General features: G+C 38.2%; 4 protein-coding genes across 4 annotated transcripts; 1 reads left to right on the top strand and 3 right to left on the bottom strand.

The window, feature by feature from the left end:
* The first annotated feature begins 1,663 nt into the window (after positions 1-1,663).
* LOC139642410 (retinal cone rhodopsin-sensitive cGMP 3',5'-cyclic phosphodiesterase subunit gamma-like) lies at positions 1,664-2,660 on the top strand. The gene is made up of 3 exons (XM_071517228.1): positions 1,664-1,767; positions 1,891-1,928; positions 2,584-2,660. Exons 1-3 carry the CDS (start codon positions 1,667-1,669, stop codon positions 2,658-2,660), a joined length of 216 nt encoding a protein of 71 aa, XP_071373329.1. The 5' UTR covers positions 1,664-1,666.
* A 3,112-nt stretch (positions 2,661-5,772) lies between these two features.
* Positions 5,773-8,206, bottom strand: LOC139642404 (retinal cone rhodopsin-sensitive cGMP 3',5'-cyclic phosphodiesterase subunit gamma-like). The gene is made up of 4 exons (XM_071517221.1): positions 8,099-8,206; positions 6,629-6,737; positions 6,490-6,527; positions 5,773-6,401 (listed from the first exon to the last, which is right to left on the bottom strand). The coding sequence occupies exons 2-4, from the start codon at positions 6,733-6,735 to the stop codon at positions 6,325-6,327; spliced, it is 222 nt and encodes a 73-aa protein (XP_071373322.1). The 5' UTR covers positions 6,736-6,737; positions 8,099-8,206; the 3' UTR covers positions 5,773-6,324.
* Positions 8,207-13,384: 5,178 nt separating this feature from the next.
* On the bottom strand, positions 13,385-15,997 carry LOC139642401 (guanylyl cyclase-activating protein 2-like). Its single transcript, XM_071517215.1, has 4 exons — positions 15,797-15,997; positions 14,986-15,135; positions 13,666-13,777; positions 13,385-13,539 (listed from the first exon to the last, which is right to left on the bottom strand). Exons 1-4 carry the CDS (start codon positions 15,995-15,997, stop codon positions 13,385-13,387), a joined length of 618 nt encoding a protein of 205 aa, XP_071373316.1.
* A 3,211-nt stretch (positions 15,998-19,208) lies between these two features.
* LOC139642409 (guanylyl cyclase-activating protein 2-like) lies at positions 19,209-21,947 on the bottom strand. The gene is made up of 4 exons (XM_071517227.1): positions 21,750-21,947; positions 21,506-21,655; positions 19,452-19,560; positions 19,209-19,336 (listed from the first exon to the last, which is right to left on the bottom strand). Exons 1-4 carry the CDS (start codon positions 21,945-21,947, stop codon positions 19,209-19,211), a joined length of 585 nt encoding a protein of 194 aa, XP_071373328.1.
* Between the last annotated feature and the right edge of the window lie 4,080 nt (positions 21,948-26,027).

The raw sequence follows: 26,027 nt of genomic DNA on the forward strand, positions 1-26,027 counted from the left end.
TGATCGCACTCAGACGTAAACCTACTTACGTGCTAATACGCATGTACACAGTCTGAAAACTAAGACCATCTTTGGGTGGGACTGTCAAAACAAACACATTCGCATTCACCTGATGAGGCTTACTCATAAGACCCAAGTCCCAAAATACTCTTCTCCCCTCCCCAGACCAGGCCAGGAAATACGAATGATTGGATTATAAACAAGACTTAGAGTATATAAAGTCGGCATGGTGGGAGAGGAAACTTTTAGAAACTATACATTCTTCAGTGGGCGAGTCAACAGACTGACATTTATGGTAAGAGAAACACTTTTATTTTAATCATGTTGTGATGTAATACTGACTGCATGGTTGACAGTATACTTTTGGACAACTGATTATCAACAGGTGATTGATTATCTCATGACTTGGGTACATTTATACATTAAGGAAAGACAATATTGAGGTACATTTCCTTCTCCATGAAGTGTGTTTCTGGATGAACAAACGTTTCTAAAAGGTAACATGAGATTAGACGACTTCTAACTCAGCACTGACAGTGACAGACACTTCTGAAATGGGTGATGCAGTCAAGTTCCACCTATTTAATGGAACCAAGCCACTTTCTGACACTTCAACAGTGTGTCACATCTTTTCCGATTATAAAAAATAAGGACTCTTACCTAAGGAATCTAAGAGTCTAAACATGTCTTTTTTACTATTTTACTTAATAACTGATTGACTTACCAACAATCAAATGTCACGGTAAAAGATTAACTAAATTGTTAACAAGAGAAGAAGCTGGGGACACGATAATATTGGAATTGTGTTAAAACGAAAAACGTCTATGCTTTTTGCTGTCTGTCTGTACTTATGAGTTCATTTGCCTTCCAGTTCGTTAATGGCGGGTAGGCATGTGCAGTGGGCCACACCTCTGGGTAAGCAGCAGACAAAAAGAGCAAAAATAGAGGCAAGGTAGAATCGTGGGTAAGACCCATGACAAGAAGCAGTGCTATACCCACAGTCACACACTTCAGTGAACCGATTTAAGACTCATTCTTTATGTAACCAATGGCTCGACATTTGACTCGAGAAAAGTTTCAGAAACTAGATTAGACAAAACTAGTTCAGTAACTGTTCAGTTGGACACAAAATGATGCATTTTGTGTCCAATTGAACAGTTATTGGGAATTGTAACACTGCTTACCCTGTCTGCCCCGCTGCATGTGCCTTGGTAGGAGAGACAAGGAGAAAGAAAGACCAGAAGGAGTTGGGCAAAAAAGAGCAGTCTTTAAAACTAAATTGTGCAAACTACCGCTGATTTTGTAACTATCCATCATGGGAAGAGGTCCAGAAAGCTCATCGCAGTCTCATAAACTTTTGTGAAATGAGCACAAACATACTGTATGTGAACATTACGATTCTCCACCACAAATTGGATTAAGTGACAATAACACAAATTGGATGCACCATTTTCACCTGTTTATTTGTCACATAGCTAACTGCAAACTCTTTCTCCCTGCATCTTCTGCCTTAGTTTGTCTTGTGCGTTATTAATGTGAGGGAATATTGTGGTATCACTTTATACTTACAGTTTCCAAAGTATAGTATAGGAGTGTTTGCTACTTGTGACCCACTCATCAACTTACATAACAGACAATTTAAACCCACTATTCCTACCTTGTAGAAATGAACGCAGCAGCAGAAGGCACCAAGGCCGCTCCTCCTAAATTCAAGCAGAAGGAGACCAGGCAGTTCAAGAGCAAGGCTCCCAAAGCTGGGCAGAAGGGGTGAGCCTCCCACATTAATTTAGAAAACAACATAAAGATATAGCACATACAGTTATTGTCCAAACATTCAAAAGGCTGAAGGTAATTCATTCAAAAATGTATGTATTTGTGTATTTAATACAGGTTTGACAATGACGTACCAGGGATGGAGGGTCTTGGAGGTATGAATGGTAGTCCAGTTGAATTTGTAGATCGAGGGCTTGGAGCCAGAAGGATGTAACTGCCATTTTGGGGTGAAAATAAGATCAAGTCAATCAATATGTCAAGTAAAAGCTCTTGAGAAGATTTGTTTAGTAGTGTAAGTATCTCTATATAAGATTATCATTATCAAAATGTACTTACAACAGAAGAAGGTCTCTGCCCCGTTTACCCAAAGAAGGCACTGGAGCACATAGATAGTTAAAATTGTATTTATTTGGTGCAAGGACTAACATTTTGATGCAACTGCAAACAGTTAAACAGTACTGGTGCCAGCAGAGAAAGTTTGAATAGCTTCCCTATCCCATGCAGCAAGCATTTCATAGGCTCTAGAGGGTGGGAGGGGAACTTTTCCTAGACCAACACCATGACAGCACTCCATGGTTACAATTTGCAAGAAGAAGAAAAAAGCATCACATGTTGATATTTACAGCAGTTGATCAATAGATCCACTTTTTGGTTTTGCTCTCCTGTAAAGTTTGCCAAGACCTACTTACACCCCTCTGGCTCCAAGCCCTCAAGATGTGTTTGAATAACCACATTATTTCTGTCTCTTGTTTAGTTAATCTTACATTAATCCGTTTCTCTTGCTCACTACACTGTTTTTCTCTCCTCCAGACTCTGCGGTCGTCTGCCCCTGGGAGGCGTTTGGTGACATGGAGCTGAGTGACCTGGCTCAGTTTGGCATTGTTTAGATCTGTTAGATCTTCCACTCGCTTCTTCTTTTTCTAATCTATGGCCCAGATTTACTAAAACCTTCAGTGGGTACAAAAACCCAATGGAGTGTTCAAAGTCAGCACTAAGACTTGTGACGGGTGCAAGACAGTTTGGTTGACCAGTCAGGAGTTATGTCATTGGTTTTGCACATGCTAAATGTTTTTGCACCTATGAAAGGCTTCAGTAAATCAGGGTTTATGTATGCAGTATGAATTGTGAAAAATCTTTGTGTCTTAGATTAGCTTCATGTTAACAAAGTAAATTGTAAGAGTTTTCTCATCCTTCCCTTTCATATCTTTGTAGAGTTCTGAGACACTGGATTTATTTATTTATTTATTGAGATCTTTATTTTACTAAAATAAAAGTCATTTATTGAATTAAACATACACTCTATGATTTTCACATCATTTCTTCAGCTTCTTCATTAAATATGGCAAGATGTGGATGGCAAGCAGATTCTTGTTTTTTTGAGTTAGCGACTTCAAACCAGACCAGTTTACAGAATGAGCCAGAAACAGATTTTAGAAACAAACATTGAACATTCACACTGAATACTCTCAAACGAGAGCTGAGAGACCAAATCTGCATCATAGAACACTGAAAAAAAATTGATTGAAATTTTAAGATATGAATTCAGAAAATACAGAAATCAGGGTTCAATTCTAAAGAAAATACCACATTTATTAAACACGAATGGAAAAATAAGACCCTGAATATTCCTGAAAACAATTAGTTTTGAGCCATTTGTGAACATCAACAAATGGACATAAAAAGGTCAAAAATTACCTGAAGACCTTCAAGAATACTTGTTAATAGTTCATGGAAAAAATTAGTATCAATAACTTTTCATAACTTTTGTTACTTGCAAAATTTTGATAATCAGATGGTGAACAGGTTTCCTGAAGTGCCAGTAATAGTAATATATGTATTATAATAATATATGTAATGTGTTCTTTGACTGCTTAAACACTGGGCACAAACAAATAAAATAAAATCATCAAAAATTGTGGTTTGCTGTAATGGCAACTAACTAAACATCTGTAACAATTAAAAATGTTAACCGAATAGCATGAGTCTGATATAGTGTAGTAAGTGTAGTACGGTCCTACACTTATCCTCATAAGACCTCAGACAGTCCATAGGTACTACTAGTACCTATGGACTGTCTGAAAGAGATGAGCTCAGCACAGTGAGAGATAATAATAGCTAAACCCATTAGCTCCTCTGCAGTGTTGATGCTCTGCATGTGAATGGGACAGTTATATCATCTGATAGAGTGTTGCTAATGTGCAACATGGTCTTAAAGGAGCCAGCACATGTGCAATGTAACGAACTGATGAGTGGTGAAAAAATACACGGCCCATATCCCTTTAAGAAAACAAACATCAATCTTTCGTCTGGCTCTACTAAGGCCCTGCATGTCCACATGTATATGGATGTTTCTGAAAACACATTTTTTCCTCCTCAGTTCAACTTGAGTGGATAAGATCCACGCTCACTTTTTGAGCGTTGCCTGGCAACAAACTGAGCGCTCCGCCACTTTTTTCAAAAGAGCAGAAGAGTAAAGTAAGAGAAGTACAGCAAGGTTGACTTGTAAACATGTAATCAAACCTAACAGTACTGGCACGTAAACAAACTTGTGGTCCGCCATCGCTCGTAGGTTCCTGACGCATGCTCAGTACAAATAAAACAACAATTGCCATGCGCAAGTTGAGGTTATGATGTCAGCGTTTTCCAACAGGAAAACTCTCCACCCTGGAAGGTGTTTTCCAAAAGCTCCATTTTCAGTGACCTAAAATGCGGAAAGCCAAAACGCAAAGAAAATATTACGTTTTCAAAAATATCCGTATACGTGTGGACAGGGCCTAAGATAAGTGCAAATCACATGAGACAGACGAACAAACAAAAAACAAATAATAGCAGTTGTTGTTCCCTCTAACACGTTCTCAGTTTTGCCATGCAAATGAATTCAGTTGTAGCCTACTTTTGCAATTTGTAATATCTGACACATCCCCTAATAGCTACCATTCCAGTGCACACATGAATCCTTAAAGGCATACTGAGTAGGAATTTGCTGGTTGTTGCTTGTAAACACAACTTTCACCAGTTGGCCAACTTGAGAGGATGGGGATGAAGAGTGATGCAGAGTTGGCCTGTTTTGTGTTGGACAGGTAGCTGCTGGTTAGCTTAGCTAACTATAGCTAGCTAGGTATCAGCTTTTCTACTACAAGCTTCTCTAACGGTAGCTAGCTGCCAGCTCACGACACACACACTCACGACACACACTCGCTCTGACCAGAACTCCATTTCCTCTGTATTCGAGTTCAGGACCACTACTGTAGCCAGCGTGGCTTTTAGATATTAAACGATTCAGCAGTGGTTTTGGTTGCAGGCGGACACATCCACTGCCAAAAGGTTGACGATCAGACAGATCATTTTTGTATGAGTTTATCTATTTCAGGGAAAATCCTGCTCAGTAAGCCTTTAAGATGGCCAAAAATTTCAAAGGCCAATCAGAATCTTTCTTAGCATACCTGATGTAACACCAGCTCAAAAGCATCACTGCATTTGTTTAGCGAGTTTCATGACTTCGGTTATAACATTCTGCAAAATAATAATGGAGACGGGATGCGCTTTGAGTTTTTTTGAGTGTAAACTCTTGCTATTCCTAAAAATCACTATCCTGTCTATGTGGCTCCACAGCTATCACCAATATGTAGATATCTCCAGTGCACTTCCTTGTGTTCCAATGTAGAGAATAATGAAACGGTGAAATGCTGGGAAATACATTGAAGATGTGCAATGGCGTAGTCATTGGTCATTTGGGTGATCCCTAGGGCTAGAACATGAACAGGAATGTTATTTTTACACACTACACTGTACCATAGATAATATGAACTGTGGGTCTTTTACACCACTTATTAAATGGTTGTGCATAAAAAAAAGTGCTTGAATTGTGAGAATGATGCTCAGAATTAAGAGAGAGATCAGAATTAAGAGAATAAAATATGGTTTATTACATATGGAGTACAACATCACCCACAAGAGAGATTACAATATAGAAATACATTGTATGACTTTCTACCTGGTATCTGTTAGATAGATAGATAGATAGATAGATAGATAGATAGATAGATAGATAGATATTTACAAAATAATATTTACACTGATACATTAATTTTAGTGATTTGGCCAAAATGTGAGATAATCTACCTATCCATTTTTTATAATACTTAAAGATGTGTTTATTCTCAGTCGATCCCCTTTCATCCCCATTTTTTAACCCAAGTAACTGGTACAATGTGTTACACTTTTACACAGGTTCTGGGCTATATAGGAGAAGAGGGCCACAACAGAGATATACTGACATCTCATTCAGATGTATTTAAAGAGGAATACTAAAGCTTCCAGTTGGTGAGGTCTGGATGCCCAGGACAGGAGAGGAGTGGTCCTTGGGGGCTGCCGTCCAAGAGCTTCTTCCTCAGAAACCCAATCCCTCATGCTCCTTCAGTCTTCAGCCTCAAATGGAACCAAGTGAAGCTCATCTCCATGCCCAAAGAGGGGGAGAGAACTCAAGAGCAGAGCAAAAAAGCTGCTGGATCGCAGCCACCAAGAATAAAATATGTCCATTTGGCATAAGGTCTAGACAATGCCAAACTGGGCCAGGTCACTCAGCTCCATGTCACCAAAAGCCTCCCAGGGGCAGATGACCGCAGAGTCTGGAGGAGAGAAACGGTGGCTTATTGGAATTTGTACTTACATGTTATGTTTTAATCATTTGGAGTTATAGCTTGAATTGATAGTTACCTCCAAGGCCCTCCATCCCTGGAACGTCATTGTCAAATCTAAGGAAAGAACAGAGAGTGATAATGAGGCATGACATCTCATTTAACCTTGCAATTTGATTGGGATCACATGATTGGGATTGTTTTTTTTTCCAGCTCACCCCTTCTGTCCAGCTTTGGGAGCCTTGCTCTTGAACTGCCTGGTCTCCTTCTGCTTGAACTTGGGAGGAGCGGGCTTGGCGCCTTCTGCTGCTGCTGCTGCGTTCATCTCTAAGAAAACAAAAAAGACAGGGAAATCAATCTGATGAAACACGTATCAAAGAAACCATTTAGTCAAACAATTAAAATAACAATACTACACCATTATATCAATTCAGAAACTTGCTCATCTTTCACTTTGCCCATGTCACCCTATTTTACCTATTCCAGGCTGCAGTCCCCGTCCTCAGCTAATCCCCTGCACCTGACTGTCTTATCTCAGAGCCCCACTCCCAGCCTCATAATCAGGTGATTACATTTTATTTTAAGCTGTCACTTTGTGTTATGTGACCAGCTCAAGAAGCTCTTATAATAAATGACCAGTTGTCCTGAGGACATGAGAAAGTTTGTTTTGGTGTCATCAGTTGTGACAGTAGGTTATTTTGTGTGTAGCTGTGGTTTACTGCAGCTATACTGCAAAGAGAAACTCACACACGTCCCTCTCCTCTCCCCACATATTATGCTCTCATCAAAATGTTTTCTTGCCATTGTAAGCATTAAGCAAAAATTGTGGGCATAAAAAACCCCCCAAAAAACCTAAGGGTGAATATATAGCCATACGTTTTGTTCAAGTTGAATAAATATTCAATTGGAGAACAATAATCAAGTTAAAAGATGGAATCTGTGTAAAAATGAATACAACAGCATACAGAACAACCACCCTGACCATATCTACACCAATGCTTCAGCAGGATGCAGCAAATTTAGTGTTGAAATGGTCTATCTGAAAGTAAATAGATGCTGAAAATGACTATCATCACTCCTGTGACTTTCTTTCTATCAGCCTGTCCCATTACTGTCTTTCCCCTCTTTCCCTGTTGCTTTGATGTGTATCCTACCAGAGTACCGATGGGGTTTCTAATGTTCTGTAATGAGTAGAGATTGAATACTTCCAATTTGGACCAAATTAAAGTACAAAGCAGCTCAAATTAGCTACTTTTTAACAACTATAATGGCAGCTTTTTACTTTCGCATCAAATATTTGGCATTAAATATAAAAAAAGACAGATAATGCATAAAATCTTGCTAGATTTTATGTCAAATCGTTGATGCTCAGTATATAGTTTCAGTCCGCCCAGATCAAACTTTATAATTCCAATCCAAGATCACAATTTGTCATCATGTCTAATTTCACAGCATCATATTAACAAGAAAGTCCAACATGTAACATTGTTACCTTCTTTGTAGCTTTTCTTTCTCAATCCACTCAATGGTTTTTAAAAGTGTAAAACAACATTTACACACAGAAAATTACTTCGCATGAAATTTTGAAATATCCCTTCATAAAAGAATCCAATTTCGTAAGAGCTGCCGTATGAAAACTAATTTCAGTGAAGAGCTAAAATAGTAGACATTAAAGTCATGCCACTTACCTGCGTTGTAGTTGGTTGGGTGTTTGGATCTGCGGAGAGAAGCTCTCTGGGAGGTTTCAGCAAAGAAGGAGATGCAAAACAAAGAGACGGTCCTCTTTCTTTTTGCACTCTCTCTGTCCTGTACTGTTCTCCCTCAGTCACTCCTTTATATACCTGCTCTTTATAATCTCCTCTAGTCATACACACAGCTGTGAAGGGAGTTGAGCTCATGGTGTATTTTGAGGATAATCTTGTGACCCTGAGAACAGCTCGTACCTGTAGTGCAACACATAAGCCTCTATTTGCCCCAAGTCTGTCAGTGTCTGTCAGACGTTAAGACCTCTGGGTCTCGGTGAGCTAATTGCTCATTAGATGTGTTGAATAACTTTAGTGCATTGTCACACTTTCCCACAGTAACATCTCTGTGTTGCTGCTGAGCATCTCAGCTAACTTCTTTGTAAACAGCTGTTAGCAGCATCATAGAAAACTAAATTTGAGACTTCAGCCACTTATTCTCCTTTAATATTTTGTCAAACTAACAAAGATTGTATTATATCAGATTAGATCTTTATTTGTCGTCAAGGAGGAAATTCATTTTAACAGCCAGTCAGACACCCATGCAAGACCATTGTTACTCAGGCACATGACTTGACACACAGTAAGGTAAGGTAAACTTTATTATCCCTATAGGGAAATTTGGGCAGTCAAGGTGCAATACATAGAAAAACAACAGATTAAGACACAAACGAGTTAAAACACAAGCAGCAACACACCATGACAGAGGGGATGGAGACATAACAAAAAGACATTTAACGTAATTATAGAAGAAAGTCAATGAATTAGTTAATAAATAGATATAAAAAAACAATCGGTCTGGAAAAATCCTTTTCACTGTCCTGAGATTAATTTTTCTACGAAATATGCTGAATAGCTCTATAAAAGTCCCTTGCTAAATATAAATAGATAAATAAATAAATAAATAAATAAATAAATAAATAAAAGAGTGCTATTGTGGTGTGTTTTTGGTGGACACTCAGACAGACAGGTCATCAGGGTCGACGCAGGACAGCAGCTTCGACTGACAGCAATGTGTTCTGAAGGGTAAGAGTGGTAAGAGTCTTGATTGGATTACACCTGAAGACCTGAATAATTAGACAGACATAATTAGTCATGTTCCTTCACCCCACACATACACTAAGCCCACTCTGTTACTCAACACAACATGGGTGTAACCGGACCTGGCAGAAGCCTCTAGAAGGTTTCCACGGACAGAGGCTCCCTCTGCTGTACGCAGCTGTTTTTACTGGATTTTCCAACTGTAAAATATCTTTGTCTGGATCTATGCGGTTCAGACTTCTGTTGCAGTCTAATGTTAGCCATTACTGAAAGATGTTGAGGTGGTGGCATTGTCACTGACAATGTTACAACTGTTAATGTAATAACTTCCTATTGACATAATAAACCTTTAATATAGTAAGAACTTGCAGTTAATTGTGTAAAAATTCTGTTAACATATGTTCCTGTACTAGTAGGTCTACTTATACTTATAGAATACTTTCTTCTATATACTACTCCTAAATGACACCCTTTCCTTAAGCTTTTGGATTTATACTATTTTCTTTTTTTTTTCCTTTTTTTTGTGCTGTTTCATGTTTAATGTGACCTATGGGAGCAGCCCACTGAGTCAAATTACTGGGCCAATAAAACTGTTTCTGATTTGTAATTTTCAGATTAATATATTCCAATATCAGCATGCAGATATGACTAACAAGAACAGCAGAGGGGAGGCGCTAACTGAGTGGATTATGTGCTCTGTACCACTCAGAGTGTTTGGCTTAATATATCCTCTAGATGCAGATGCAGTAGGACGGGTGTTTATTGTGCTTGAATTGTTGGAAATAGGAACATGAGTAAGAAGCTTCATTGGAGCTTAGATTTCTAGTAGAGATGATCCTTTCTGACTGGTGAGAATGGAGAGTGTGATTTTTTATTTTTTTATTTCCTATTATGTTGTTATGTTTAGACAGATTTGTATTTCATGTTATACCTATTAGTATGTTTCTCTTCAACTTTGTGTGAATTCAAGACAGAGCCTGAGTAGGGTAATAGACAGATTGGTTGCAAACCTCTGCCTGCTGCTGTTGTCTACTGTTAACCTTCATATCAATTATTATTAACACAAAGCAAACCTTTTATTGTCTGTTCTTCAGGAGTAATCCATGTAATAGTGATGGAAAAATGGATTCAGGTGAGGTGGTTGAATGTCATTTGGGATGCGGTTTGTTTACATGAGACACAACGCTGCATTCAGATGTTCCCTGATGCTCTGCATAGCTGAAGATACAGCCATTCAAAGGCTCTTATAGATTTAGCTTAGTGGGATTAAAGAGTGATGTAACAGGAATGTAACTGCCTGTTTTTGCCCTGAACGTGTTGTAAAATGCAAAACAGTGAGGGGAGATGAGATGGAGGTGGGAGGGAGGTGGGTGAGTGTGTGTTGTGGTGCAGAACCAACCCTCTGCCTCTGAGATGGTCCTGGCTCCAGGAGGCCCCCTGTCCTCAAAAACTGATCTTTTCTCTTCAGTTTATGCTTCACAATAAAGTGTAGTATTCTTCTTTATTTACCTGTAGCACTGCAAACATATTTATGCAAAGTAATAATGTAATTGTATAGCCCAACATTAATTTAATCTTTGCTGTACATCCAATGCTACTGACTGTCGAGCACAGCAGCATTCTGCACAAAAACACCGGCCATTTTCTAACACAGCAAGCCACACACACATGGCAACACAATGCTTCTTCATCTTAGCCTAATGTGCTATAGCTGTCACTTCTCAGCCAGTCCTTGATAAATTAGACTGCCACCACCTTGTGTCTATACTCACCTCGCCTCGGTCAGTTTCATGTCTTATATATAACATATATTATAATGACAGGGTAGTCTACCTTTAGACTCTAGGGGACTTCTATTCATGACAACTGGGGGATCAAACCATATTGGAAATGTAATGCAATGTGATGCTGTGGCACAACCGAATAACACACTGTAACAGCATTACAAATAATGATGAAGCCTGAATATCACGTCAAAGTAGAAAGGTTCATTTCCTGCAGAAAACATGTGGGCAGCTGAAAGCAGCTGTACTGTAAGTGTTCTTGCTTCAGCTTGAAAGATTAAACTGTTGAATTCATTGGAGAGTTCATCTTTTAAAATTGTTTACAATTTGGCCGCCAGATGTCACTATTCACTCTCCATTATTTGTTTCTATGGGAAAATATCAACAAGTTGAATACATCCAAACATCTCTTAAAGTACATGAGCATTTTAAAGTTGGAATGGAGTCCAAAGTTTTAAGAAATAGTAAGAACAGCTTGAGTCTGTTAGCTTGGCTTTCATCATCAACTTCAGCCTTTTTTTTTCTTCCATGAGGATGAAAAAAGGATTATTCGAGGTGGATTATTATTATTTGAATTAAATTCCAAGTCTATATTCACTGTACTAAGCACCGGCCCTATTTAACTTTAATCTCACTACTATAATTGGAGAGCGGTTTGTGTGTTTGTGTGTCTCACCATGGAGGAGAGGAGAGGAGAGGAGGAGACAAGGACAGGAGAGGAGAGGAGAGGAGAGGAGAGGAGAGGAGAGGAGAGGAGAAGAGAAGAGAAGAGAAGAGAAGAGAAGAGAAGAGAAGAGAAGAGAAGAGGAGAGGAGAGGGGAGAGGAGTGGAGAGGAGAGGAGAGGAGAGGAGAGGAGAGGAGGAGAGGAGAGGAGACCAGGAGAGGAGAGAGGAGAGGAGGAGAGGAGAAGAGAGAGGAGAGGAGACAAGGAGAGGAGACAAGGAGAGGAGAAGAGGAGAGGAGAGGAGAGGAGACAAGGAGAGGAGAGGAGAGGAGAGAAGAGGAGAGGAGGAGGTTCTAAATTCTAGTATGCATAAATTGTTGAACTTCAGTGAACTATATCAACACAAAGATTTGGTGTCCTCCACTCACATCACTGACAAATTAAAAGTCAGTGACTGTGACATTGAGATGGTATAATATACAAAATAAAAATGAGATTTGAGTTTTGTTTTTTTGTTTGTTTGTTTGTTTTTTGAAGTTATCCTAATAGCAAATTGTTGGCTTATCCACTAAAGCAAAAAATACACACAAAGACAACATTTGAGTCAAATCTCTTTAATGAGACGTTTTTTGACAGAAAAGGCTAGAGAACAGCCGATAATGAAAAGGAAAGTTACAAGTCAGTCGTTCAGTAACTTTTAGATGTAAAGCTCCACACTGTAATCATTAAAATATCTGTGAGTGATTAACAAGCATGCAACAACAAATGAATGAATGAATGAATGAATGAACAAGTGAATAAATAACTAAATAGACAAATAACTAACGTAACTAACGTAACTAAATAAATTATGTTGCTGTGATTAACTTTTTATTCATATTCTGATGAGTATAAGGTAAAGCCCACAGTATCTAGATGACATGACATTTTAATTTAAAATTATAAATAAGTATCAACCTTTATTGTATACTACATGTACAGAACAACTAATTGGTTTCTTTAAGAAACAATAAGGCACTGTAAAATCCACCATTAGTGTCTGCATCTGACTATTTATCAAATATTCAACAGTTTTGACATCGCTTGATTAAGAAAAAATGAAACTTGTCATTAAACATGCTGATTATGATAAGGTCTTGACGTTTAATTCTGTCTGTCTGTAATCAACAGATGTGATTGCTGGGTCAAACGTTTCACAACTCGTGAGCCCTTATCACAAATGTTAAACCATTGTTGTAATGCATAATTATTGATATATAGAACTGTACTTATCATACAAGGTGTATATACAGTATATCGTTATGCCAATCTATTGCACATAGTCTGGTATTGCCATAATTGATTATGTTCAGTTCATACATTTTACATTTACAGATTTCAAAGTTACTTCTGTCTTTATTGGTTTTGTGAACTTTTGTTTGTAACGCTGCCATGTGAGACAAAATAAAGAAACACAATATAATTCAGCTGCATAGAGAATTAATTCAAAAAGTTCAATAATGGCTGAATGGATTGTGAGTGTGCGTTTATGTATTGTGTGTCTTTTTATGCATCTGGCTGCCACAAGGATTTCCAGGGAGTGTCCAGTGTCATAGATGGGTTAAAATCTCCATAGGCCTTATTGGGTATCACAGAGAAAACCTTTCAAGGCAAGAGGACTCTCATCACACTCTGCTGGCGGAAATATTAATGTTCCTTCCATTACGTCCATAAAGTTCCTTCCCATTTGGCATGCCGGACCGTTATGAGTCCGTGGGAGAATCTTTGGAACTCATGAGTTTTCTGTCGCACAAGTACCTCTGGACCCAACCACAGGGATTGACATCAAGACGCAGGAAGTTCTGTAGCCATGGGTCCCGCTGAGCGCCCTGGACGAACTCATCCAGCGTGATCTGACCTGCAGGCCCAGGAGAACAGATCTGAGTGTCAGTAGACTTATTTACCATCAAATAATGAGGAAACCTGCCTGAGGATTTCATTGGTTCTTGAGCACGCCATCAACGCTCGCCACACGTCAACTTACCATCACCGTTGGCGTCGACCTCTTGAAAGATGCGGTCACACACCTGCTCAGGTGTGAGGCTCTCTGTGCCTGTCTCATCAGACACATAGCCCTTCTTTATCTTGTAGATTATCTGAAAGAATAAAAAAAAATAGATAAAAGGTTAATCATGTTGATAAGTTTTGTGGTTTCAAGTATGTGATTCTGATTTTGACCTCCATCACTGAAGTTCACAAATACTGTATCAACGTAAGTTCTGCACCAATTATTTCATACAATATCATGTATTAAGTAATCTATGGGATAATGTGTTCATTCATAATCATTATGATTAGAAGAAGTGAAAACAATTAAGATTGTCAAGCGCAACAGTTTGCTGAAACATGAGTATTTTTATGAGTACTTTTTTTAATACTAGAACCAAACATAGACTGATCACTTTACATGATTATATTACAATAGGAAGCATTACCACATGATTTTAATATAAATATTTTGGGCCATAATCCACCAGCTGAAAAAAGTTAAGACAGCTAATATGTTTTGTTGTATGCCCACAAAACAATGGCTTCTGAAAATATATATTTACATTTAAATCTGAAGAAAAAACAGTAAAGTATAGTGTATAACTAATGGCGGTAATATATTTCCTACAAACATTTACATGTACAGCCTGCTGACCCTAGCTTCTTATGCCACTAATTGCATTATGAGAGGTCCCAGATTGTAACTCTGCATCAGTTAAATATTTACACTAAGCTGGGCTTGTGTGGCTTAAACTAACTGATTAGGCTTATACAGTGTTATACAACAAGGAGCAGTCATACTGTGTGTGGTAAAGTCATGGCCAGGTCAATAAAGGGCCAAATTAACATTGTTAGCTACTATATATTTATGAAGGAGCTGATAGAAACAGCAAAAAGTAGCTCACTGAAACCTAATGCACACAATGAACAAGCTTATCATAAGGAAAGCTTTAGTTCTTAATTTCCATTTCAATCATCAGTTTTAATGGTCATGCTTATAAAGATGGCAGCTTAGCATCATTCCCACAGTGCAATGTGCACTTACACTTAATTTCACTATGGGGAAACATCTATAAAACATGTTTGAATATGTTTTTTGTTTAAATCATATTTTACCAATACACAGGACATGATTTAACTATCTCTTCTGCTACTTGAATCTAGATAAAAGATTCAGATGATTAAATCACTTTGATTTACTGTCAGTTGTAAGTCAATCTTTTGGAAAAACCCATTGAAATTGAAGGTGTACCTCAAGCAAACTCTTTTGTTTTACTCAGATTACTAAGAGCTTTCTTTAAATCGAGGCTCTTACCTTTACAATCTTCCTGAGTTCATCTCTGTCCAGACGGCCGTTGTCATCATTGTCAAACACCTTGAAGGACCACCGTAGTTTATCTTCAAGCCTTCCTCGAAGTACAAGATTCAGTGCAGCCACATACTCTATGAAGTCCATTGTATTGTCCTGAAACCAGGAAAACGTTAAACGTCAGTTAGCTTGTGTTAAAGCTTTAGATTGGATTACTAATGAGTATCTTATCATACATTGTAAATCAAACTTTAAAAATACAGAAGTTGTTTCAGTTAAACTTTGTGTGTTAAACTCGATGTGCTCTACATTTAAAAAATAGAAACATATATGTACAGAGATATACATAAAAAAACACATAAAACACAAGGAAGCAGTGATAATACAATACCTAATCATAGGCTATAGTAAAAAGAAATGCTTTCAGTTTGCTTTTAAAATAAATTTGCGTTGGGGCACAGTGTGTGAGTGTGGGTGTGATAGGCCAGATGTTAACTAATGAGTAATCTCCATGTTAGATTGCTCACATTCATAAGTGATTAAGTAGGCAATAAACTGTAATTCTTCTTCAAACCTTATCAGAATCATTGTCCACTTGTGTACTACAAACCAACGATACAATTTGAAAATACAAATAAACACCTTTGGGAAAACAATATTTTGAAAGTGTAAACAAAGATATATGTGCAAATGATTGTAAAAAAAAAAAGATATTGTAAACTATCTAACTAAGTCCATATGAAATTGTTGCTCATATTGCCTGGGACTTTAATTTGAAGATTCAAATATTTTCCCTCATGGTGGAATTGATACTTACCTGATTCATATCAAATGCCCGGAAGATGTTGTCCATGTACTCCGATTCCGGCGTTCCATTTTGCACTCCAAACATCCTCTTGAACTCGTGCAAATACAAAGATCCACTGGGACACTCCATGATAAACGATTTGTAAAGGTCCTGGATGCTGTTCAACTCCAGTTCCTCATCCTGCATCGGAAGTTGCTGATTTTGACCCATGTTGAATCCAGATCACATCAGTGCAAAATCTGGGGACAAAAAGTCTTGTGTGCAAAATGTGAAAAAAATAAAGTCTGGTAAAGATACTCTAGTGCAGCAATATCCCAAAGGTAAATTGCATTCAGAAGCTTGTTTTTAGTATTTATGTCCGTCTCATTGCTGCCGTTGAAGGTCCCATTGGCTCAGAGGTCAAGAGTTGTGAGTCGGGTGCAGCACCTGACTCATGCATGAACCTAACCAACACACTTATTTTTAGCCAAAGGCCTCTGCAATCTGAGTTTAAGGCTGTAATCCACACACATGATCCCATCTTGAACTTTTAGTGACCCAGGGTCAGTAGTGCCTTTCATATCCAAGTGGCAAATCATGTTGTTTCATTATCACATTTTTCCAACCTGTTTTCTTACTGAAATGACAACATGACCTTGTAACAGTGACAAGACTGAGAGGCTATAGATAAAAGCAATCACATCCTTAGAGGTTTAGAGGTACATGTATAATAAAACATAAATAAAATCTCACCAGGTAAATTAATCAGTAGATGTTTGGGAAGTCAGTGGCTATGGATTTAATTCACTTTAATCCCTGAACAAATCATTCATTGGCTCTTCTCTAACTTGGCAGACGTTCACTAAGCCATTGTAGGTCAATTCTTACTATAGTCTTGGCAGGTTAAATGATATGCTTAGCCAACTGGACTGTGTTTAATCAACCTGGCAGACAACAGTGCAATTTAATCTGTTTTAACTGAAAATTACACTATTTGGTGTGTTTTGGGATGTGATTAGTGTGAATTCAGGAGTTATATTTTGGATGGGAAAGCACAGTGAACACTAAAACAGAGCCATCAGCAATACTTTGTGTACCGCTCTGATTTCCTTAAAAGTGTGTTAAAGAAAACATGGCACAGCTCTATGTAGAGCTGCATTGATCCGAAGCCTGCAACACACAAGCTTAGACCCATATATTGGTTTGCCAGTTTATTGTGCTGATATTGGCCTTTTATTAAATATTGGATATAGGCCAGTGAGTGTCTTTAATTTCTAGTATAGTGGAAGTAATGCAGTTTGTTTGATTACTGTTGTGTTTTGGGAGAGACTGTGAACTATCTAAAGATTTTCTTTAAAAGAAATAATTGTAAAATGTCTGGTTTTAATGCTGAATACTCAACCCAGCTACTGAAAGTTGCTGGCCTAAAAAAAACAACCACTCACTATTATTGCTCTTGATGATATTGGCAGCAAATGTGGAGCCCCAAGCAGTATCACAATGGATCAATCAAACGATAATAGAGTGTTAAAAAGACGTCTAAGCGTGCTGCTCTCCCACACTTCTCTCTCCTTGCACTTCCTGCCCAGTTTTCCCTCCCTCATTAGGTGTATGGCCATCACCTGGGTGGAGGTTATAGAGAGTGGACTTCTCACCCATTCTCACTCTCCCTCTCCTGCTCCCTTTGGTTGTTTGGGCTTTTTCTTTCCCTGCACGCAACAACACCCCTTCACCGTACATCCAACACTAGCCCGACACTGATACTTCCTACACATCCCATTTGTTTTGTTTTGCTTTGTATTCTAATAAAAAATTGGTTAATCATACCTTTTACCATGTGGACTCCCTCTGCTTATGATCTTAACGAGCGATCATAACACTAAGAAACCAAAGCCAATTATTTTGCTAATGACTTTGTCATTTTATTGCAAACTAGGTGAAAATGTTTTTCTTTCAGCTCAAAGTGTAATCATCACTTGATGCCATATGTATATTCAATGATAGTTTGTTCAGGTGGAACCATTTGGAATGAAGTGAAGTGAAGATACATTTTACTGCAACAATTTTAAGTTGTATAAAAATAACAGGAAGCGTTAATGATGATTTAAAAGATGAAAGGAGAACAAACAATGAAATATTTTTAGGAGACACTATTTTTCAGTTTTGATCATAATAAAAGTTGGCATCAGACACTGTTAAATAATTAATGGAAGGACAGTAGTTCACCTTTAGGTGGAGACAAAGCCCTCAGGCTTAAAATAAGCCTCACTGCAGAACCTCCAGTCAGCCAGTCAGCCTGTTTCATGTTTCCTGACTGACATGGTGTAAATCCCACAAACCCCACAATCTGGGATGGGAGCAGGCATCACAGGCCCTCTAGATACAAAACGGGCCCCTACTAGTCAGATGTGAATTACTTAAAAGTGTGGTTTGTAAAGTGTGTTGCACTAACATGCTGCATTCTTTTTTAAGGGGAAGTGTCTTTATATATGCCAAACTCAAGCAATGTATCACGGTATCATGTTTTGATACTGTAACCATGTTTTTTGTCATTGCATTAACATACACTTTTGATCATTCAACTTTATTACAAAATTACACTGAATGAAATGACACTGATGTATATTAATTCTCTACTGACATTGTACAATTAAATGTTGTACAAACATTTAAACCTCGTCGTCTGTTTTTTATTTGTTATTATTTTCTTGATGATTGTATTCATAATAGTTTAAACCTGCTGTGAATGACACTCAAATACATTACAGATATTTCTATTTCTAGTGATCAGGTAAAAATAAAGGGATTATTTTAAGGCATGTGCTTTAATTCAAGATAATCTATTCAATATGCATTATAACAATATAGTTCTGTGTTGTCCCAGAAATATCAAGATTTAACGATATATATTTTATGATTAATTACTTGAAAATAAAACAAAACAAAAATGAAAATCAGTACAAAAAAAATCTGAAAATCAGATATTCGAGACATCCACTATTTACATATTGACACTTTATCATAAGAAGGCTGTGATGTGAGCAAACAGCAGTGGAATATATCTGCAGTTGCTTAAAATTATAGTAAATTATAGTAAAAATATAGTAAATGCATTAAGCAAAATTTGTTCATTCTTTTTTTCAACCTAAAAAGAGAAAAGGAGAAAGGAGCTTTACATTTTCTGTCCATTCGTCTGTCTAACATTGTTCTTTTGATGCAGTAAGTGCTGAGCTCCTCAGAACTAAGCTGCCTTTAAGCCAAAGGAATAGCCCATCCTGACTGAACTGGCTCTATTCAGTCTCTGAATGTGAAACTGCATGTGCAAAATGAAGCCAGTTTTTAGGATGATGTAGACACATAAACATCTTGGAGATACAATCTTTTTGCCTTTGACAGTTTTCCCTTTGTCCACAAGGAAAGGCTTTCGATGGCAAGTGTCGTTTCAGAAGTGAGCACTCTTCCTCCTCTGCTCCAGCACCCATCCATAGGGGTTCATGTCCAGTTTTAACATGTTCAGCACCCAGGGGTCTTGCTGTGCCCCTTTAATGAACTCATCCATGTTAATATGACCTGTGGAACAAAAACAGTCGGAACAGAATTAAAGGTCTTCCTTGTGTCCACACTGGGTCCCGAAGTGCTTTCATTGCATTGAATACAGGAGAAGTGAAAAAGATTAAATGCTTACCGTCTCCATCTGTGTCTACGGCCTGTAATATTCGATCAACAACCTCATCTACTGTAAGCTGTGTTTCATCTGTGTCTTTCTTTGTGCCTTTCTTTATTCTGTAGATGCTCTAGGAGAAACAATATGCAGACATGTATAGCATTTCATGTTAGAAATTGTTTCATCATGCATGTTAGTGTGCTGTTATTCGGAGGAGAAAGTACTGTACCTATTTATTTTTATTTTGAAGTACACATACACTACTAAACTACAGCATAAATTACATACAGCATACATTCTGCACTTTTGGATCACTTTTACTTTGGTTAGAATACAAATATTGCAATCTGTTCATAGAAATCATGTGGTTGTTGATGTCTGATCAACCACTTTAAAATTGAAAACAATCAGAGCATATAACTGAACAACTGACCATTTTACTGCAGCTAACTGTAGCTACTGTAGTAAGTTATAGAAGTTAAAATGGTGTGTTTTCTAGCACTATAATTTAACAACGTTTACAATGTATTTTAACTGTTGCTACCTTTGATACATGAATACATTTAATATCACATAACTCAGGGCTTTTATGTTTAATTTTGAATGAATTATTTACTTAACAAAGTACTAATCTATGAGTTCATTTTGCAGGTTTGTTTTAATCCAGTGTTTTCATAGATTACAAATGTAAACAAACGTTTCAATGCCTCAAAATGCTTGTAAAATCATGATAAAAATTTTACTCTATATATTATGTTGTGTGTGTGTTGTTATTTAGCTTCCTTTATGCAAACCTACTTGAATAGCTGGTCACAGAGCTAGGGTGACATATAACATGCGCAGCAATGTTAGCTTGCTGTTAACAAAATATTTGCTTCAACTCGAAAGTGGCATCTGAATTCAGCGGATCAAGGGCCATTTGAGAGAGAAATGTGCGTAGATAAAAATGTACAAGTTTAAAATGCTATCTTAAATCTCAGTCTGTGACAGGGACCATTATATGAAACACCATTCATTTTCTCCATAGGGAAATTCCCTTTGATCCGGAAGTCTATATTTGGGCAAAGGTTGGTGCTCTGTGTTACGTCAGACTTCCAAGGCAACTACATGCTACAGTTATCTATTAAACCTTTAAAGATGATGAAATGGGGCTCAGTTCATGACAAGTGGCTCTGAACAAAAGGATATGTGGGCTATAGTTAAATGAGTTGACCAGTGCAAGTGCGCATCATGTTGGGACAAAGCTTAACAACTAACTGTTCAATGCCAGCAAGTGTTAACAAAGAAGAGGACAATATAAAAAAAAGAAGACAGTGATGAGAGGTGATTGTAGTGGAACAGATGTTATCACCATGCTTGCTTTAACTTAAAGACATCCTTGTGGTTCCTCTGAAGAAGCAGACATGCTAAAAATAATTGGTTTTGGGTTGTTTTCATTTTAAATTGGCCAAATGTATTTTTGTGAGGTGCCTTATTGGTCATTTTTCACCTCAAGGGGTCTTTACAACTGAAGTATCAAGTCATTTTTAATTCCAGGCAGTCTTCAAGTACAAGATTTGTGCACTCCTTTGGGCTGATCCAGATATACAGTAGATGCATCACAAAGTATGCACTTGCCCTTGGCTTTTTTGCACATTTTGTTGTGCTACAAAATTATTTTCCAAAGGATTTTCTTTGGCCTGAGAGCTCCAAAAATGTATGTGAAGGCATTCAATTTAAATAATAGAAAATTACCCCCCTTGTTTCAACACATTTCATATGTTAGTCTGAGCCTTAGGCTGGCTTTAGGAGTTCTGAACAATCTTATGCCTTCAAAGTCGTCCTGTGCTCTTTGCTAGTATAGCAGGGTCATTCGCATGACATTTCTGACTTGATTATTAGCTAAATATTTGTTAAAAATATACTGCTTGTGCTAAGAATTATACAGAAGATGCAGCTGGTCTTTCATTCCCTGTAAGAAATGTTAACTCCTAACAGCTTTCCCTAAGGGATTCCCCTTTAACAAGATAAGCATTACAGTCTCCATCCAATGCTCACAAGATCTTGCTTTGCATTTGTCTTCTGTATGGACTTACATCAATTATTGACCGCAGTTCACTCCTGTCCACATAGCCATTGCTGTCTTTGTCATACACCTTAAACGACCAGCGCAGTTTATGCTCCAAGTCTCCCCGGAAAACAAGATTCAGCGCTGCCACAAACTCAAGGAAATCGATCGTATTATCCTGCAGGATGGGATGAATGAGAACAATCAGATCACATTTTTAAATATCTTGGTAAAGATGTACGCAAAGGCTGTAAAGGCAATTACTTTCTCACCCCGTTTTTGTCAAAAGCTCGAAACATGCATTCTGCATAATCAGATACTTCCCCTGTTGGGTCTACACCAAAAAAACGCTTGAACTCATGAAGAAAAAGTACTCCACTTGGACACTCCATGACAAACTTTTTGTACATATCCTGAAGCGCTTTGACATCAATCTCATCGCTCTTCTCTGTTTGCTGCGTCTGTCCCATGGTTGGCTTGGAATTTAAAAAGTGCTGCCCATAGTTCTGTAGCCTTTGCGTGTTTGTTGAGAGATGAAGGGGCTGGAGTTGAACTGGGTATCTCATTCTGTTAGGTGCTGTCACTAGGCTGCACTTTGCATATGAGGCAGGTGATTAGTGCGGCCTCAGGATTACTATGGAATTACGTTGGTGGGGTTTCCTCTCTCTCAGTTAATTAGGGTCACAGCTAAATGTGGGTCTAACTTAAGTCTTAGGTAGGAGTGGCAGACATTATGTGACATACAATCTCAAACTATATGCATTCCAGCAGTATAGCATGCCCTATGACTGCTGTTGTATAGGGAAGCAGGGAAGCATTGGACCAATAGTGCATTGGTCCAACAAACTATGAGGAAGTTAGACTAAATAAAAAGAGATTTGAGCAATTTTGAGCATGAGGCCAAAATATTGAGGCTGAAAACTGTCACAGGGTGCAGTCCCACCTACAGATTTTCTTTGGTTCTAGTGGAAAAATGTACTTTGGTATTTTATTATGTCCCTGTTTAGAATGGTCACAGCAGAGAGCACAAATGATTTCTTGTACCCATTTTTCCTTTAGCTAAGCAGGATGAACTTGACTGCGCTCTTTGCTGTAATTTACCTCTCTGATCTTAATGCCAACACATGAAGAAATAACTGAATAGGAGCATCAGTCGAGGCTTCTGTTTGCCCTCGGTTCATTTTGTTAGGCTAGGCTTTCCAAATATGAGTAACTGCTGGTTATCAGATGTCATCATCCATCCCCTTATTCCTGTAAACCCTTAAGTTTTTGGTTTGTTTGAGACTCAAATTTTCAGGTGTTTTCAGTGCGGCAGAGTTCTAAGTCTGTGTCTGTCTAATCAGTTTCAATGTTGTTTCTGTGCCTTGGAAAAACAAGCTCAGAAGCTAAGAAGCTCTGGGTCGTGCTAATTTGGAATCTGTGTATCAGTCTCTTTTAATTAGATTGCATTTGCTCCCTGGCCAACGAATTAGAGACTAGGGAGACAAATCCTATAAAAAGCAGGGATTGTGAGGATTCCCCAGTGTGGCTGAAATTAACCAGGGCAAAGGCTGACGACCTCCTTCTGGAAATACTTGATTTATTTGTTGGTAACTACATACTTTAACTGCTGGATTGTTACCTTTAACAAACTGTCCAGCATCCAAACATATTTACACTCTGCCTTGTCTCGCCAGTCTAACCCCGTTTTGAGTACTTTTGAACGCAATTATGTATACGAAAAAAAATATAGCCAAAATTCCAATCCTTTGTTGTACTCAGAATGGTTGTAATTATACACAGCAAAATTTCCAAACTTAATAAGTGTTGTTTTTTCAGTGACAATTGTTTGGCGTCGCCAAGAGTTATTTGTTCACTCACAGAGCTGATATGGCTCTGGGGCGGCTGTTCAAAACTATCTAAAGGTGTTAAATTAACTCTGATGGTGTGGAATTACATAAACCCTGGCATAATGTTAATTTTTACACTCTCAGAATTTAATTAACACTAATGATTTTGCTGTGTACCTGTAGCTAGACTATACTGCTCTGTGTTTTGGCCACAGACAAGTCAAACCACAAACCTGGAGCCAAAATCTGGAATGTTGCTGAATCCTCAGAACGGCGGGGAAAATCTGAGCAAAGGAAGTAAACAGGAAGTGCTTTCTCCACTCTTTCCCCAAATCCTGTCAAAGTGCCCTTGAGCAAGGCATCTAATCTAACTGGTCCGCTAGAGATGCTCAATGGGCAATACTCAAATTCTATGGCAGTCTATGCAATGATCCGAGATGTAAATTTCAGGATTCCCTCCATGCTGACGTCTGATTGGTCAGTGGGCATGAGATAATTCTGCACTCTGTGTGTGTGTGTGTGTATTAGCAGTGTGACCCGCGGTGAAAGCCCTGAGAGGTGATTAGAGGTTATCAGGATTATCAAAAGACAGGAGGATCTAGTGTAGCAACAGGTCTGTATTTGTACTTTTGAACAAGAGGCATCTAGTGTATTAGTTATCATGGTGATATATTCATAGGCCCTATATGCTGATATATTCCATATTAACGATAAAGGTCTGGCATTGGCGTAGAGGGATAAACGCTTTGCCTGTGCTGCTACTTTGGCAGCAAGCCCACAGAGAATCAGGCTGAGGCTGGTAGAAACAGTGGCTGTCTACCAATCTACTGGCCTTTGGCAAACAAAAGATAATGGCTCCTACTGCGGCTCCTTCTGCCAGCCTGCTGCCTGCTCTCTGCTCACTTCCTCTGCACAGTCACAGAAACTGCTGACTGAAATAAATAATGATGATTACATTAGACTGATTTATTTGAGTATATTGTCTGACTCCTAATTCCAGTCATGATAAAGTGACTGACATTTGGTCAAGGATTATTGTATTTTATTGTATTGTATAGTGTGATGATGCTGGATTCAATGCTAAATCTCTTGTTTGTGGTTCTGACACATTGATCAGCTACACCAGCGGTTCTCAACGTGGGGCCCGGGGACCACCAGGGGTGCTTGAGGGGGTTCTACAGGGTCCCCAGAAAATTGATGAATTATTAATCTTCCCCAGTAGTTCACTTACAAGAGGTTAACACAATTAAAGAATGTAGAAGAATGACTATTTTGATCATAGTTTCACTGTTATCTCTCTACCTACAATACAGATAATCATAGAATTCTGGACAGAATCATATCTAGCAGTAAAAATATTCTCAGATTTGGGTCCGACAGACAAAATCTCATCAAATCGGGGTCCATGGCTCTAATGTGTACTAAATTAGGGGTTCTTGATACGAAAAAAGTTGAGAATCACTGAGCTACACCATTCAGGATGCATGTCTTCTGGAAGGTTATTGCTTTTTTTGTTATTAACCTGTTATACACATTATGAATTCATAGTTCACAATATTTCCCCCCCTCTTTCACAGATGCTGAAACCTGAGAGAACTAGGTTACTTTTGCTTTTGTTGATCTTTGTGGGCGTCCACAGAACTTGATCCATGCAATGTTCTTTCTGCACTGAGATTGGTTTGCCACTTATGGCCGCTTTCCACTCTGCTCTGTGCATGAAAAGTGAGAGAAAAACATTTTCAGGTTCAGGGTGGGAGGGGTTTAAGAACAAACTGCCAGGTGAGTTTGAACGCTCTCCACCCGCCGCGCAAATGTTCTCTGGTCAATATCTTTAGAAATTTTAACAGCTGGATTATACAGTTCTGGAAAGGCAGAGACCACGGTGATAATCTGTTCCTCCATTTTTTTTCCCAGCAGGCCATTGCATAACCTGTTTGGTCAGAAACCGCCTCTGTGCAAATTTCATTGGCAGATAAAGTCCTTTTGTCAAAAGTTCAACAACTTTCAACTGTTGACGGACTGGGTTGGGATATTTTCACTCACTGCTCTCTGTCAATCCATGTCGTCCGTCAACGCGTAGGTCTCATATAAATACATGGAATATTGTCTGTTTTTTGACATACCACAGATGCTCATGTGAACTGGGCCTTACACCAGTAGAAACGCTCCTTGTTCCATTAACTTTTGAACTTAAAATTAGAGGCAAAATCAAAAATAGAGCCATTCAACTAACTGTGACTTTATCTGACTTGATATTTCCTAGTTTGTTCCTCATATGCTCTATCAGGATTTTAATGAGTATTGCCAACAATCTTCTTCACAGTCTTCACTATCAGTATACAGGATACACTTTCATTCAAGGTTTCATCATTTACCCCCAGTTCAAAGTCCTGATTACCCAAAGCTACTGTTTCTAAAGGAGGAATTAGACCAGTTGCCTTCAAATCCTGCGCATCTCAAGTTCTGGCTGAGTTTTACCAATTGCCAAAGTGCCAAGATCTATTCCATTATCTCAGATCTTCATTTGTGGGTTAATTTGTGGGTTTGTTCCATTCTGATGGCTCATGTGTGGTATTTTTTAATAAGTGGAATCTGCTACTACAGTGTATCATAGTTATTGATTCCATATTTATTTGCCTTGTATGCTGATATGTCCCATATCATCAACTATAAAAAGTTTGGTATTCACGTTGAGTAATAAACACTTCACATTGTGCTGCT

The sequence above is a fragment of the Centroberyx affinis genome, unplaced genomic scaffold (assembly GCF_046629955.1).
Source record: "Centroberyx affinis isolate AG114_WGS23_722 - 3 ecotype Tasmania unplaced genomic scaffold, CSIRO-AGI_Caff_v1 ptg000476l_1, whole genome shotgun sequence".
In the NCBI taxonomy this organism is placed as follows: Eukaryota; Metazoa; Chordata; class Actinopteri; order Beryciformes; family Berycidae; genus Centroberyx; species Centroberyx affinis.